Source organism: Monodelphis domestica, chromosome 1 (assembly GCF_027887165.1).
Source record: "Monodelphis domestica isolate mMonDom1 chromosome 1, mMonDom1.pri, whole genome shotgun sequence".
Lineage (NCBI taxonomy): Eukaryota > Metazoa > Chordata > Mammalia > Didelphimorphia > Didelphidae > Monodelphis > Monodelphis domestica.
This window is the reverse complement of record NC_077227.1, coordinates 258,884,962-258,900,858: the sequence shown is the minus strand read 5'-3', so window position 1 is coordinate 258,900,858 and position 15,897 is coordinate 258,884,962. Positions and strand designations below refer to the sequence as shown.

At 39.6% G+C, this 15,897-nt stretch overlaps 1 protein-coding gene across 5 annotated transcripts in view; it reads right to left on the bottom strand.

Moving 5' to 3' along the window:
- Positions 1 to 201: 201 nt before the first annotated feature.
- The window catches only part of ZFYVE1 (zinc finger FYVE-type containing 1), a 64,460-nt gene continuing 48,764 nt past the window's right edge, over positions 202 to 15,897 (bottom strand). For 3 of the 5 annotated variants that reach the window (XM_001368264.4, XM_016427671.2, XM_016427670.2), the window contains 8 exons: positions 12,910 to 13,016; positions 10,090 to 10,198; positions 9,487 to 9,584; positions 9,280 to 9,397; positions 5,983 to 6,153; positions 5,063 to 5,243; positions 4,338 to 4,451; positions 202 to 2,088 (listed from right to left, as the gene is read on the bottom strand). In XM_001368264.4, coding sequence (XP_001368301.1) covers positions 1,856 to 2,088; positions 4,338 to 4,451; positions 5,063 to 5,243; positions 5,983 to 6,153; positions 9,280 to 9,397; positions 9,487 to 9,584; positions 10,090 to 10,198; positions 12,910 to 13,016 — 1,131 coding nt within the window. In that variant the 3' untranslated portion in view covers positions 202 to 1,855. Of the gene's footprint in view, positions 2,089 to 4,337; positions 4,452 to 5,062; positions 5,244 to 5,982; positions 6,154 to 9,279; positions 9,398 to 9,486; positions 9,585 to 10,089; positions 10,199 to 12,909; positions 13,017 to 14,427; positions 14,450 to 14,558; positions 14,967 to 15,897 lie in introns of those variants that run through there. The other 2 variants (XM_016427672.2, XM_016427673.2) reach the window with 2 other exon arrangements.

Here is a 15,897-nt window from a genome sequence, read left to right as displayed (position 1 = left end):
TGAAGAATAAGAAAATTTGAAAGGATTAGGAAAGAGAAGGAAAGGAAATTTACCAAACTGACATTTCCCCAAAAATGAGGTTCCTACCTTATTTTTTGTCCTCGATGCAGCCAGTAATGGCTTCCCCACCAATGAGGATGCAGAAGTGTGCATTAATTATTCATTATGAGGGGTCAGGGAAGAAAAAAAGGACAGCTCACGTTTCAGAAGGAATATTCCTTTATAACAGTTAATTTAATAATATACAGTTCTAGAAGGAGGGCCTCAGCCACTGTGCTATAAGGAGACAGTAAGGGAACAGGTCTCTGAGTAGGACCCAATTCTGGCTACCCATGATCATGAACTATCTCTCAAATAGGATGCCCCTCCAACACACATATACACACATACATACACACACACACACACACCAGTCATCATTAAGGGGCAAACTTTCCATTTAGTACAGTCCAGAATTTTGTTGCTTTTTAATTAGTTTTTGGCCATAGAAGATAAAATCCATCATGGAAGATTATTTTAGCACAAACAGTCTCTTTCCAGTCACCTCATTGTTAGGGATGGAGATCCAGTACCTTAATAAACAGAAGTCCATTTGATTTCTCCTGCAAGGACTGAAGAGATGATGGAATTTTGTTTTCTATGTGCTCTATTGTAGTGTGTGTGCATGTGCACACATGCACATATATGTGTATGCATACACACCTATGTGCACACACACATAGAGATATATATGTTTTGATAAAACTTTAACAGTCCAATCTGTGCTCTTTGTCCCTGGAAGAATTCTCACAGTCATCCCTCTAACAATTAGAGGGCTCATGTGTTTGGGAACCAAGAATAAGACACTTTAAAACAAGCATTAAAATCCTAGGCCAACACTTGGAAGTAAGTCACAGGCTTTAAGGAGAAGTAGGTGAGGGAGAGTACCCAAGTGCTAAATTTCAAAGGTTCCCTTGCATCTCAGAAAAGCCTGGAGAAAAACCCCAACAGTAAGTAAAGATGCCTTTTTTAAAAAGGAGCAGAGGAGAATTTATCTTCTTCCTGTGCTCTCAAATACAGGGGGTGGCCTGATATCCACACCCTGCTTTTCCTGGAGGCTGAAACCTAGAATTCCAAAGCCAAAGCCCCTCACCCAGCATTCATTCTAGTGACCTGCACTTGAATCTGGGTGGTTCCTGGCTGAAACAGGCTTAGCCAAGGAATCAGAATTTAAGCCCTCTTGAACACCAAAGGGTAGAATTTCCCCATACAGCTGTCCAAAGCATTATGCCCTAAAGCCTTAAGTCTCCTTAGCAGCTGGAGAAGTCTACCCTTTAAATGAGGAAGATGAGAAAGGAAAGAAGGAAAGACTTTAAAATGCTTTAAGAGAACAAGCAAAAGGCTAACAAGCAATGCAATGGCTTTGGACCTAGCCCAGCCTCGCAGAGGAGAACTTTTGCTACCATTTTTCCCTGCGCCGGTAATTTTGTGTTAAGGATTCAGGAGCCAACTGCATCCTTAGCACTCATTTTCTTTATATTTATATATATTTATTTATAATTCTAGATATATGTATTTATATTTTATTTTTTAAACTGGAATAAAATGCAACGGATTCTGGTTCACTCACCTTTAAAATGAGCTGCCCAGTCCCCCCACCCCGAGGGATTTAGGCCTTCAGCCCTGAACTGCTGTACTCAACCCCAACTTGACACTTGGCCTCCCCTAAGGAAGTGGTAGAGCCCCGAGGAAATCTAGGAAAGAGGGCACACACTACAATAGGCTACCAGGTCAAGGAGGGGAAGACCCCCAAAGAGATTTGTTTCTAACCCTGAGAACCTAAGGAATTGTGAAGGACCTGGAGAGGGAGCTGGTGTTAAAGATCACCAGGCTTTTTATTGCAGTTAAAGCAGACGCGGACCGGGTGGTCCCAGCCTCGAGAGGGGACAGCTCGGCGATCATGGGAACACTCGTCACAGAAGCCTTGGCCACAGGCCCGGCAGTGATGTTTGGAAAGCTTTATACTGAATTCCTTTCGGCAATTGTGGCAGTGCAGGATCTCATGGTCAGGTACCCAATAGGCAGGTCTGGCAGCATCTTTCACAAGACCTATGACAGGGACAGAATTATGGTTAGACCCAGCAAGCTACATAAACACCACAAAAGCTACCTGCCTTAAGCTATTCTAACATTATAGACTAAATGACTCCTAGACAGACTTTATTGCCATTATTATTTATTTTCTGTCTTATCGCAACTTCTGTTTTATAATCAATACTAAGTATTGCAAAAAATAGACTCGAATTCAGGACTCAAATCCCCAGAATCCTTTGCTCCACTTCCCCAGAGTGCTTTGTAATCACACTGAATTCTCGCCTGGGCGAGAACACAAATGATTATATAAAGGAGTTCTCCGCCTACTGAGGGGGCTTCTGGACTTCTGTTTTGGAGCAGACATGGCTCTTTTCATAATGTAGGTGAGGTCTTGTCTAGGCCTCTCTGGCCTAGGCATGTGTTTCTTATTCTGTATTTTCTTTAATCCTTAATCTTTAATAAACCTCATAAAATATAATACTCCCTGCAGAGAGAAACTAATTTCTACCTGCCTCAGTCTCCCTAAATTTTAATCTTTACAGTATAGGTCCTAGGCAAAAGAACAGTAAAGGGCTAAGCAATCAGGGTTAAGTGACTTGCCCAGGATCATACACCTAGGAAGTGTCTGAGGTAAGATCTGATCTAGATATACTTTAGCAGAGGGGAAAAACAAGCAGCAACAAAAAAATGCTTTCATTTACCCAGGGGTAATTATGGCAAATATCATCTCTGTGGTCACTCATAAGGTATTGAAAAAGCTTCCTAAACTCTTTAGTTAAAATCAAACTACTCTATATTGAGTAAAGCACACAGACAACTTCAAAAGATCAACTTTGTTTCTACACAGTCCCAATTCTCGAATCTTCAGCTACTCTACCCCACCTGAACTCTGGAAGTATATTTGCTCCTTACTCCATAGCAAACACACTTCACAAGTCTAACTTTTCTGTTCTTCAAATTGTGCTATATGTTGGTGATGGAATACTATTGTCAAAAAAGAAGAATGAACTGAAGGAATTCCACATGAACTGGAACAACCTCCAAAAGTGATGCAGAGCAAAAGTAGTAGAACCAGGAGAACATTGTACACAGAGACTGATACATTGTGGCACAATCAAATGTAATGGACTTCTCTACTAGCAGCAATGCAATGACCCAGAGCAATTCTGAGGGACTTATGAGAAAGAACACTATCCACATCCAGAGGAAGAACTATGGGAAAGGAAATCCAGAAGAAAAACAACTACTTGATCATATGGGTCGATGGGAATATGACTGGGGACATAGACGCTAAACGATCATCGTAGTGCAAATATCAATAATATGGAAATAGGTTTGGATCAATGATACATGTAAAACCCAGTGGAATTGATCATTGGCTATGGGAAGGGGGTGGGAGGAGGGGAGGGAAAGAACATGAATCAAATAACCATGGAAAAATATTCTTAATTAATTAAACTTTAAAAAAAGAAAATTATGTTCTTGGTTAGTGGCTCTCGCTGATACAATTATTTGCCTCCTGGGGATACCCATGGAATTACTAAACTTAAGTTCACTAATATAGATCTAAGCAGAAGTCCCTGAGAGACAAGAATTAGCCATTTTCAGGACCCCCAGGTAAAGAAAAATATGGTATAATAAACATCATAACTAACTGCTCCCTATGATTTTGAAAAGGGTGGATATGCTAACCACTTCCAGAGAGAGAGAACTGAGCCTCAGAGTGCAGACTGAAGTTCAGTAGCCATGGGGGATAAATTCCAAGACCTACCACGGACATAAGCAAAAACCTATTAAACCCCAAACATGTGCTTCTACAGTGCTACACAGCCTCACAAGCAACCCCATCCAAGGGGAAAAAAAACCCTAAGATAAATACTAAAAGTGGAAGCAGAAGAGACTGCTGGTATAAACTGTTGCCACAAACAAGACTTCCAGTGGGGTTTGGCACATCAGGTTGACCTCAGATAACTGACACTGCAAAAAAAAACACAAAGATATGGGGGCCCTACTATTCATTTTCTCTTTCTTGATTTTTGTTGAGGGGTGGGGGGGGTAGGGAGGGAGGGATAAAACTAATGCAGAAATTTGTTGAGTTTGACTATACCTATTTGCCTTTCTTACCTTTACAATGAGTTGAGGAAGGGGAAGAAGGAGAGAAAATTTGGAACTGAAAATAAAATTGAATTTAAAAAGAGAATACAAAAACTCATAACTTTGCTAGGAATGCACCCACATTTCAGTGAATCACTGTTCATGCCTACCTAGTGGTATATCAATGGCCGTTACTACTGCTCCCAGGGTATTCTGCACCGCCTCACCCACCTTCCTGGCAATCAGTGTCCCACCTTCTTCATCCACTTGTGCCTCTGGAACATCTGTTCAAAAAATATTTCTGTGTTGAGAGAAAAGCCTCAAACCCTAAAGATAAATCCTCATTCATCTCCAAGAGATGAAGACCCTTGTGAAAATTCAGGGATATGAAAGGGGGAAAAAAACTTCTTCTTCCAGGGTAGTACAATTTAAACTCTGTACGGTTTGGAGCATACCTTCAGCTGAGGACAAGGGATCAAGTAAAATTATCCTCTTTTTTTTATCCTGAGAATATTTACCACCCTTCCTTCAAAATCAATGAGAAATGTTTTGCTTAATGGCACTAAATAAGTCTTCAAGAAGAGAACATAAATGAAGGTTCTCTTCCACAAATAGCACTCACTGCCTTTCCAGAACTTACCTATTGCTAATTTTATCTCCAGAGGATTAGAAATGCAAGGTATATACTAAGTGCATTGAGAAATAGCACCCATAGGACTAGGTGTACAGAAAAGTGGATTGGCCAAAACCAAAGATGTAATTGCTCTCAGAAAAATGATCCAGTTTGGAAGTGGATCAGTGTTGGGGGGGATCCAATCCCAAATGCCCAGAGGGCTGCCCAAAGAAAGAAAGCACTCTCTCTCTCTACCCTTGCAACTCTCTTGTCCTGCATTACCTAAATGGATGTTTCTTGCATCAAAGCATGTGTCACACACTCGAACAGGTGCAGGCCCCCAGCCCCGCTCAGGTACCGGCCGTGTCTTAGAAGAACAGCTGTCACAGAAGCCCTCCCCACAGGCCCTGCAATGATGCTTGGTATCGTTGTCTTTAAATGATGTTGCACACTTATTGCAGTTCTAACAATGCAGAAACAAAAAAGAGCAGATCGATTGTGTCAGTTCAGGTAAAAGGATCAGTGAAAAACAGTTAAGTACCCTGGAAACCTCCCTCCCAAAAGTGGTACCCCACCAGGCTTGACAACACTATCACCAATAGAGAATGTGGTCATGATAATTAGACCATGGCAATAATATAAATATTTTTCTTCTTTTTTTTTTAACCCTCACCTTCCATCATAGAATCAATACTGTGTATTGGTTCTAAGGCAGAAGAGCAGTAAGGGCTAGGTCATTGGGGTTAAGTGACTTGCACTGGGTCACAAACTAGGAAGTGTCTGAGGCCAAATTTAAACCCAGGACCTCTGGTCTCTATGTTTTTCTTAAACAGAATTAAGGCAATTTTCCAAAAAAAAGCTTTGTGGAGCCTAGGGTATCCAAAATTTAAACTCACTACTTTAGGCTTCTTAAGCTATATGAAATAAGCAATTCCAGATCCCTTTACCACAATTCATTTGCTTACTCCCAGATGGTCAAACGGAAACCAGGAAGGAGACGGGCCTTGTCTAAAGTCACCAAGTTGAATCAGTGGTCAAATGGCAAATAAAACCCAGGTAGATAGTACTACACTATCTCCAGTCAAAAGTTGTGGATTTTGATGGGGGACAAATGGATATGCCTGTCTAGTGCCTGCTGTGCTGATACATGGTGTAATGCACAACAACAGGGCTGGTGGGACTGTGCACATGCTCCCACATACCAGGATCTGAGAGTTGGGTCTCCAATAGGCTGGAGCAATCTGGTCTGTGAGCCAAGATGTCACTGCCTTTGTGGGCCCAAGGCTCAGCTCGGACACTGACTGAGCCATGAAGTTCATCCCATCTAGCAGGCGCTGGGCAGCATTGTTGTTGTCCTTCAGAAATCCATCTGTCTGAAACAAATAAGCGGGCATGTGTTATGCCTCCAAAGAAAAGAAAGGAGCAAATGTTTCTGAGAAGCCAAATAGTCTCCATTATTTAAACTTCACAAATCAATCAACAAGTATTTTATTACATGCCTAACACTACTATGTGCTTAGGCACTAGGGATGCAAGGACAAAGAACTGATAATAAGAAAGAAGGCAGGGGGGTTTTGTTAATGTTTTTTAAACTCTTATCTTCTGTCTCAGAATCAATACCAAGTATTAGTTGCAAGACAGAAGAGCAATAAGGACTACACAGCTGGTTCAAAGACATGCCCAGGGTCATACAGCTAGGAAGTATCAGAGGGCAGATTTGAACTCAAGAACTCCAGGCTTGACTCTCTAAGCCACTAAGCCACCTTGCATGCCCCCAGAAGGTAAGAAGTTTGTTTGTTTTTTAATATCCAAAGAGTTTGTGGTGGCAAAAAATTGGAAAATGAGGGGATGCCCTTCAATTGGGGAATGGCTGAACAAATTGTGGTATCTGTTGGTGATGGAATACTATTGTGCTCAAAGGAACAATAAAGTGGAGGAATTCCATGGAGACTGGAACAACCTCCAGGAAGTGATGCAGAACGAAAGGAGCAGAACCAGGAAAACATTGTACAGAGACTGATACACTGTGGTACGATCAAATGTAATAGACTTCTCCATTAGTGGCAATGCAGTGTTCTTGAACGACCCAGAGGGATCTATGAGAAATACACTGACCAATTCAGAAAACAAAGGTGTTCAAACAAGAAGAATAAACAACAAAATGCTCTGGATTGTGACACTAAAGTAGATAAGATGCAACAATAGATAGCTGTTCAGACACAAAGATCCAGCTTTAAAAACCACCTTTTACTGTGTGACCCTGGGCAAGTCACTTAACCCCCATTGCCTAGCCCTTACCACTCTTCTGCCTTGGAGCCAATACACAGTATTGACTCCAAGACAGCAGGTAAGGGTTTTAATTAAAAAAAAAATTTTTTTAAATAAAACACCTTTTAGAAGAGGAGCCAAGAATTAAGAATTCAGGGTTGTGACAGCCTACCTTTTTCTGTGGGTAAAGAAGTTTAAGGTTAACCTTTGTTCCTTTATTATTCCATATGAAAATCTAAGTTTCATAAAATAAAAGCAGCAAATGATTTCCTTATTAATGGAAGAATCTTTTCTTAACATCTTGAATTCAAAAGAAAACTGTAAAATAAGGAAAAGGAACCAAGAAGGATCTTAAAGGTCACACATGCGTACTAATTAAAATTTCTACTATAAAACGTGAAAGGGGGCAGCTGGGTAGCTCAGTGGATTGAGAGCCAGGCCTAGAGATGGGAGGTCCTAAATTCAAATTTGTCCTCTGTATCGGGGAATTAACTGAGGGTTATTGCAGACTTTTTCCTATTCTCTCATCCACACCTCAGATACTTCCCAGCTGTGTGACAACCCCCATTGCCTAGCCCTTACCACTCTTCTGCCTTGGAACCAGTACACAGTATTGATTCCAAGACAGAAGGTAAGGGTTTAAAAAAAAAACGTGAAAAATATCAAAATATGAACATTTCTTTATCCAAAGAAAAACATAACAAGAAGATTCTGCAAGGTTTCATGAATCTCTTGACATATAACTTGATTGCTGTGCTTTTTTAGATTACATATTGTTTAGCATGGCAGTTTTGCTGCCTTACTCAATTTTGCTCCCCTCAAAATTTCCTTTTACTCTTTTCTGTATATTTTTAAAACGTTTCATTAATTTTCTATTCTCTCTTTTCATACTTGATGAGCTTATGAATGTAAAGTATGAAAAGAGAGAATAGAAAATTAATGAAACATTTTAAAAATATTCATTTGCTCATCATTTTAAAAACATTCATATGCTCATCATTTTTTCAGTCATTCTCCAAATGACGGCTGGCCACTTTATTTCAAGTTCTTGGCTTAAAAAAATGCTATTCGAAATATCTTTGGGGGCAGCTAGGAGGTTCAGTGGATAGAAAAGTCAGGCCTAGAAATGGGAGGTCCTGTATTCAAACATGAGCACAGCCAATTCCTAGCTGTGTAGCCCTGGGCAAATCATTTAACCCCAACTGCCTAGCCCTTACCACTGTTCTGCCTTGAAATCAATACAAAATCAAAACAAGTTATGGGTTAAAAGAAATATCTTTGCACACCTGGGTCTTTTCCGTCTTTCAAAAAAAAATCTCATTGGAGTATGATAGTAGTAGCCATATTTTAGGTTTAAAGGGTATACACAGTTTAATGATTTGTGGAGGTACTATAGCTTCAAATTACTTTCCAGAATGACTGGATCCATTCACTGTTGAACTAGCATACCTGTCTTCCCATTATCACTCTACACATATACTACCCCTGCCCCATATTCTTCAGAAAATGCCCTATGTAAGCAAGTAAAGTAATGCAAAATAAAACACACACATTGACTGTATCTGAAAACATTAAATCTGATTCTACAAACCTAGTTCATCACTTTTCTATCAAAGGTGGAAAAATGGCTCCTTACTATCCTTTTTGATCATGGTTCTTAAGTATTTCAAACTTCTTTTTCTTTAAAGTGCTTTGGTCACTGTAGAAAACATTTTGGTTTATCTCACTTCACTATGCATTAGTTCATATAGTTCAGATTTCTCTGAATCCATAATTTCTTACAATGCAATAAAATTCCATTACAATTATACACCATGATTTGTCCAGCCACTACCTAACTGATGGACACCAATTTTGTTGCTCTGTTACCAAAAAAAGCACTACTACAAATATTTTTGTATATATGACTCCTTTCTTTAAAAAAAAAATATTTGGGAATATATATCAACAGTAGTAGATCTGTCATTGAGTCAAAAGAGTACATAATAGTTTGGTGACTTTTTGAATAGTGTTACAAATTACTTTCCAGAAGAATTAGATCCCTTTGCAGCTCCATCAATAACGCATTTCTGTGCTTATCCTCCCAGACTTCTCCTACAACGATCATTTTCCTTTTTTAATATCCTTGCCAATAATTACCAACCTATTAATGACTATTCCTAACACCAAATATAATTCTGTCACATCTACATAATAGCAGATGAGAAAAAAGAAAAAAGGGGAATACTTACTCCAGGCCAGACGTGTTCAATTTCTGTCCGTACTACTGTGTCCACAGGATCTTGATTCCCAAACCAGTACTGCCGACTACGATATACCACACCACAGTTAGGACACTCAATCACATACCTGTAATGGAGGTAAATCGTTACCCAGGTAGGTGTAAGGAGGAGCTGAGCATATACTAAAAGTATCTGAACTCAACTACCTCTACTCACCCAGACCATGCATACTTTGCAAGGCCCATCCAAGGGGAATCAGTAGAAGCAGATGTTTTAGGCACCACACTGACTTCCTTTCCTCTTTCATAGCAGGCCTGGAATATATATATATATATATATAGTGCTCCATCAGCTTCTTGCATCTACAAGAGACCCTAATCCCACATGAACACTACTGAAATTCTGGATCAAATATAGGTCAGGAAAAAAAAAACATTTTTCTAAAGAAGCCCATATTCTGGAAATTAATCAATAGAACACAGATATAACATATGAATATATAAAATCTAAAAATGATAAGATGACACTTTGTGGCTAAAGAAGTCTTATGTGACTATGCAGCCATAAGATCAATCTTTAAACTGTAGATCTATCAAGACATGAGGTGAAAAAAATCAGGATTTGTCTGAAAGAACATCTCATCTGAAAATGAACACTTGACCAAAAGCACCAGTAGCATTACAACACTCTTGGACTCCAGAAGCAGAGAGCTAAGACAAGAGGTAGCTCCTGGGACTATTTCAAGTTTCAAGTCTCTCTCAGAGGAAAAGAACAAAGAAGCAGGCCAGCAGAAAAAAACAAACTCCCCCAGTTACTTACTTTACAGGTATAAACCCGGTTATCATACTGGTGGGAGTATCTACAGCGGCTTTTTGCTTCATGAGGCACTCCTTCTTTTCCATGATTCATGCTGTTTTTACATCCGGACCTACAATCCAAAAAATCACAGTGGGGCAACAAACTAATGCTGTTAGCCTAGAAGATATTTGGGCTCCAGATCAGCCACAGGATAGTACTGTGGTGCAGTCATCAGCATTACTATGACTAGGAATTGGCTGAGGGACATCCTAGATAACATTTGGCTTTCCTCTCCAACTTTCAATCATCAGGGAAAAAGAAAACCATTTTCTTCACAACCCAGGAACAGAAATCAATTCACAAATATTTATTAAGTGTCTGCTGTGTGCTAGACACTGGGGAAACAAATACAAAGAGAAAAATGAAACAATCCTTATCCTCAAATAGCTTACATGGGATCAAGGGGAAGCAGAGGAAAAGGAAAAAATATGTACATACACATTTACACAAGTAGAAAGGAAATATATAGATTTTTAAATACAAAATAATTTGGGAAGAGGTACTAGCAACTATTGGGAAGTAATCAAGAAAGATCAAGTAGTACGTGAGCTAGGATTTAAAGAAACCTTAGAAATTCCAAGTGGCAGAGGGGAGAATAGGCATTTCAGGCAAAGGGCTCACAGCCTCTGCAACGGCAGAGGAGTGGGAGATTATAATGTCATGTAGGAGGACTATTCAGTGCATGAAAGGGAATAAATGTATAAGATTGAAAAAATATGCTTAAGTCAGATTATAGAGGGCTTTAAATGCCAAATAAAACTTGACATTACTGAGCAGACAAGTGACATGGGCAGAACTATACTTGAGGAATATCAATTGGGCAGCTATGAAGAACAGACTGGAGGAAAGACTTGAAAAACAAGGAGGTCAGTGAAGAGGGTATTGCAATAATCAAGGTAGGATGCGATAAGGACCTGAACTAGGATAGCAGTTTTGTGAGTGCAAAAAAGAGTTTGAAAGATAGTTGAGTCATTGTGGAGTGAAAAGGGAAAAAAAGCTAAAGCAGAACTTGGGAGTTTCCTGTTAGGAAAAAAGAACCAAAAAAAAGAACAAAGAGGCCAAATGCTTAATTACAGATGAAGCTTAATATCATAGGATCATACTGAGAGCCAGATGGGACCTTAAGGGTCATCCAATTCAATCCCCTCATTTTAAAGATGAAGCTACTGAGGCACAGAGAGGTTAGGTGATCTATGTCTGGGCTGGGATTTGAATCTAAATCTTGACTCTTAAATCTAGTCCACCCAATACCTGAAAAAGAATTTCTCCTACAACATACTTGACAAGTAGTCAAGTTTTTACCTGAAGGCTCCAGTATCAAGCAACCTTCCACCCCCAAAGACAACACATTACAAAATGGATAACTCAACAGGGAATTTCCCCCCCTTTATATCAAGCTTAAATGTGTCTTTGAAATTTCTCCCCATTGCTTCTTTTTCTTCCCTCTGAACTTGTTCAGGCAAATAGAGCAAGTCTTCTTCTAATCCATATTATAATCCTCTAAATCCTTGAATATGATTATCATTATATCCTTCCTAACTCTACCCTTCTAGAAGCTAAAACATCCCAGGTCCTTCACCTGATCCTCAGACAGTCTGTTCTGACTGTCCTCCTCTGGACATTCTCTAATTTATCAGTCTTGCCTTCCCACAATGTAACAACCATAACTGAACAAAATACTCAACAAAGTCTGATAGAACAAAGTAAAATCCACTACCTGCCCCCTTATTCCTGAAACTATAACCACCTCTATTAACAAAATACAAGACTGTATTACTTTGGGGTTTTTTTTAGTTATTGTCTGTTACTGAGCTTCTTGTTAACTGAACCTTCAACACTTTTTCAGGAAAAAATTATTTTCTATGTACACTTTCTCCACTGTACATTTGTGGGATTAATTTGTGGAACCCACATATAACACTTTATATTTATGGTTATTAAATTTTATCTTATTAGGGTCACCTCAGTGCTCTAGCCTGTAAAATCCTTTGGATCCTGATTCTGTAATGTGTTCTTGCCAACTTTGTATAATCTGCAATTTTGCTAAGGCTGCCATTTGTGCCTTTTTCCAAATCACTGATAAAAATGTTAATCAGTATCTCCCTCATTTTGTAAATGAGGAAGCCAAGGCCCAGATAACTGGGTGATTTGCCCAGGGTCACACAGGAGGAAAGTCAAGGAAAAACCTGGGACTGAATCCCAGATCCTACACTAGCCATCACTTAACCTCTCTAAACCTGTTTCTTCATTAATAGAGGAAATGTCAATGAGGATCAAATCTTGTGTTTTTATGTAACTTAAAACACTGTATATGCCCATATTTCTTGTAAAATGTAAGCTTCTTGAGCGGGATTGCTTCATTTTTTTCTCAGTGCCTTGATGAGAGGACCTATTTAATAAATGTTTGTCAAATTGAATAAGTGGCAAAATTAGGATTCAAACCTAGATTCTCCTACTATAAGCCCACTGGCTCTTTATCCTGTATTGAATGGTCTCTCTTAGATATTTAATATTTGTTAGATAATTCAATATGATGTTGACATTTAGATATGCAACCAAGCCCAACCCATATCCCACAATGCCCAGGCACCATTCTGGTTTGGGGCTTTCAAAGGTTAATTCTAAGGAGTCTTTGAGCTTTATAAAACATCATGGTTGACCAGCATTTCTTTCTTATGAGAGACTTTTAAAAAATGGGCTCCTGTTGATTTGTCCTACAAAGTAAGCTAGGTCTACTCACTCTTCTGGTAGTGGGTAGGGTGAATAGTTGACTTCACTTACCCACAGCTGAGGCAAATGGAGGAGCAGGTGAAGTACTCGTCTGGAAAAAAGGAACTGTGAGCCATCTGGTCATCAGGGATCTCACCGCTGAAGCGGTCACTCAATGCCTGCCAGAATTGGGGGGGAAGGCAAGAAACTACTGAGTCAGGAGAAAGCCACTTCTTCCCTACTTTCTCTTCCAAGGAGCAGTCTATAAAGAAAGGCTAAATTACTGGTCTCCTCTGAAATGTCCTCACAACTGGGGAATGGAGACCACCTGAATGCAGGTGCTGTTGTTATGGCTCCAGCAATCGCTGGCCAATATTTCAACAAATCTCAAAAAGAAACTAAGCCCTCTCTTGCAAAAAGGAGCAAAGTAAGTTGATGGTTCTTCTAAATTCCATTTAATGTTAAGATTTTATTGGATCTTAAATACCAGAAAATTAACAATATAATTGCCTATTTTGTCATGGTCAAGTGGCCATGAGAAAATAAAGCAAAGAAAAATGATAGTTTTCACTGTGAGACAGAAGTAGCTTTCATGAAGTTGAGAATTTCCTGGATTCCTTACTCTGCCCTCTCCCTTTCTTCATAACTTACATGGATTATTAAGGGTTGGGAGAGTATCAAGAGAAGGGGGGAAAACTATTTGAAAAAATAAGGAAGAATTATCATAATATTTGGCAATCTTTTTTCAGTGCTGCTAAGTCAAAAGTCAGGAAAGCAGCTGAGTCCCCCTGGAGTTGAAATAAATTCCAGGTCAAAGGCTAAAATGTTTACAGAAACAAACTGAAAAATTTATGTTGCAAGGCATCTTCTATTTCTAACCTTCTATTTACACTCAGTACAATTTACTACAAGGGTCATCCTTTCCAGTTAAATATTTTTTCCCCTCTAAGTCCTAGTCAGACATAGCTGAATCTGTGAAAAAAGCAATACAATTTCAATCAGCTTTTTCCAGTGTAATGCAAATTAAATAGGAATAGATTCTGCAGGCACTAAAAGGCATCCAATTCCCTTTAAATTCCAAGTTTTCAATTAGTTTGATCACCTGCGTATCTTTCAAAAAGGAAGGAATTTTTCTTTAATTGGAAGTAATAATAATTGAAAGACTCGGTAAGATTAATTTGAGGCACAGAGAATTCAGATGTCAGTGCAAAAATTTCAAATTCTAGGGAGAATTTTATGCAATGGGGTAAATTTAAATGAATATTTTAAAAGCATAAACAAATATTAAATGATCCAATTTGTTAATAATAAAACAGAAGAACCCTCCCTTGGGGATGATGTTTGAAAAAAGTAATCAAACCCCTTAATAAAGCTTAAAAATTGTAAGACAGAAAAAGAAAAAAATACCAATAAAACAAAAACAGAGCTATCATCCCAAGATGAGTACTATTTCTTTTGCTTAGACTACAGCCCTCTTCTTTCCCCCGGCCTATCTTATCCTTAGGACTCAGATTCAAGTCCTGCATCCTACCTACCACAAAGCCTACCGCCCAAACCATCCCCTTTCCCCCTGAGCCTAATAACACTTACTGCGGGTATCACATAGCTGGTCTTTAAGTTTTCTTATCTTCCCAACTATACAAAAAGCTCTGTAAGGCATGGTTCATCTGTTATGACTTATTTCCTATACCCCATAGTGCCTAGGACAGTGAAATGCACACCTCAGACATTCAAAAGATCCTTGCTGAAAAGACCACGTGCCACTGGAAACTTGTCTTCGCTCCCCAACAAACATTCCTTCCTTATATGGGGAAGTTGCTGACCACATGCGACAGTTTTCTCTTACACTTCCCTGTACAAGTTGGCCCCAGACCTTCCCAGACTTTCATAAACAATGGCCCAGACGCCTTGCAGAGAGTTTGCTTATAAAAATGGCCAAGCAGGCTGGTGGTAGTGATGTTTCGGGAGGCCCCTTGCTCTATGTTGAACTGACTAGAGGTAAAACAATGAGGTAGACAAAGTTTATGCTTGGTGCCCTCTTTCCTTCCCTTCACAGCACCCCTCTCCTGGAAACTCTATGGGCTCACGTCCCTGATCTGTAAAATGAGGGGGTTGGAACCATATGATTTCCATAATCCCTCCTGCTCTGAATTCTATGCTCCAACCCCACTCTCCCAGGGCATTGTGATCCTATCCCACCCATCCCCCAAGACCCTCTCCAAGTTCTCTATCCTCTCCCATTCCCTGTCTCCTCTCCTTCCTCTCCTCCTAGAGAACAGAATTTGAATTTGGGTAACTGTGATGCCACACAATCATATATCAACTATTTACAACTCAGCATGACTTAAGTTGCTTGCCTGCACAGGACCACTGTAGAAATGGGACTTGAGGGGATGGGGAATGGGGAGAGAGGAAAGAAAGGAGAGGGGGAGGGGAGAGAGAAGAGGAAAAAGGAAAAGATGGGGAGGAGAAGAGAGGAAGAAAGAAAAGGGGGAGGGGGAGGTGGGAGGGGAAAGGAAAAGGGAGGGAGATGGGGGAAAGAGAAAGAAATTGTTTATTCAGTGTCCATGATGTGAATCTGCTTATTCCCTCTACTATTGTCAGTTCCTGCATGTATCTCAGGAATTGGGTGATTCTAGACATTCCTCTCTATCATATTCACACCCAATCTATTCATTTTACTTAAGACTAATGAGGGATAGACTTATTTGGCCTTCCTGGTCAGCTGGAAGGCCCTTGCTAAATTTCCTTTGACCTTCTTAAGTTTTCTATGGCCTCAAATCACTAAGCAAGAAAGAGTATGATATGGGGCAGCTAGGTGACTCAGTGGATTGGAGTGCTAGGCCTGTAGATAGATGGGAGGTCCCGAGTTCATTCAAATCTGACCTCAGACACTTCCCAGGTACATGACCCTGAATAAATCAGTTAATCTCAATTGCCTAGTCATTGCCCTTCTGTCTTAAGAGTTGTTACTAGGAATTTAAAAATAAAAGGCTATATGGTGGTACTGCATACCCTTTAATATGATTATATTTACCCTTACATGTGAAGAACTTTCAA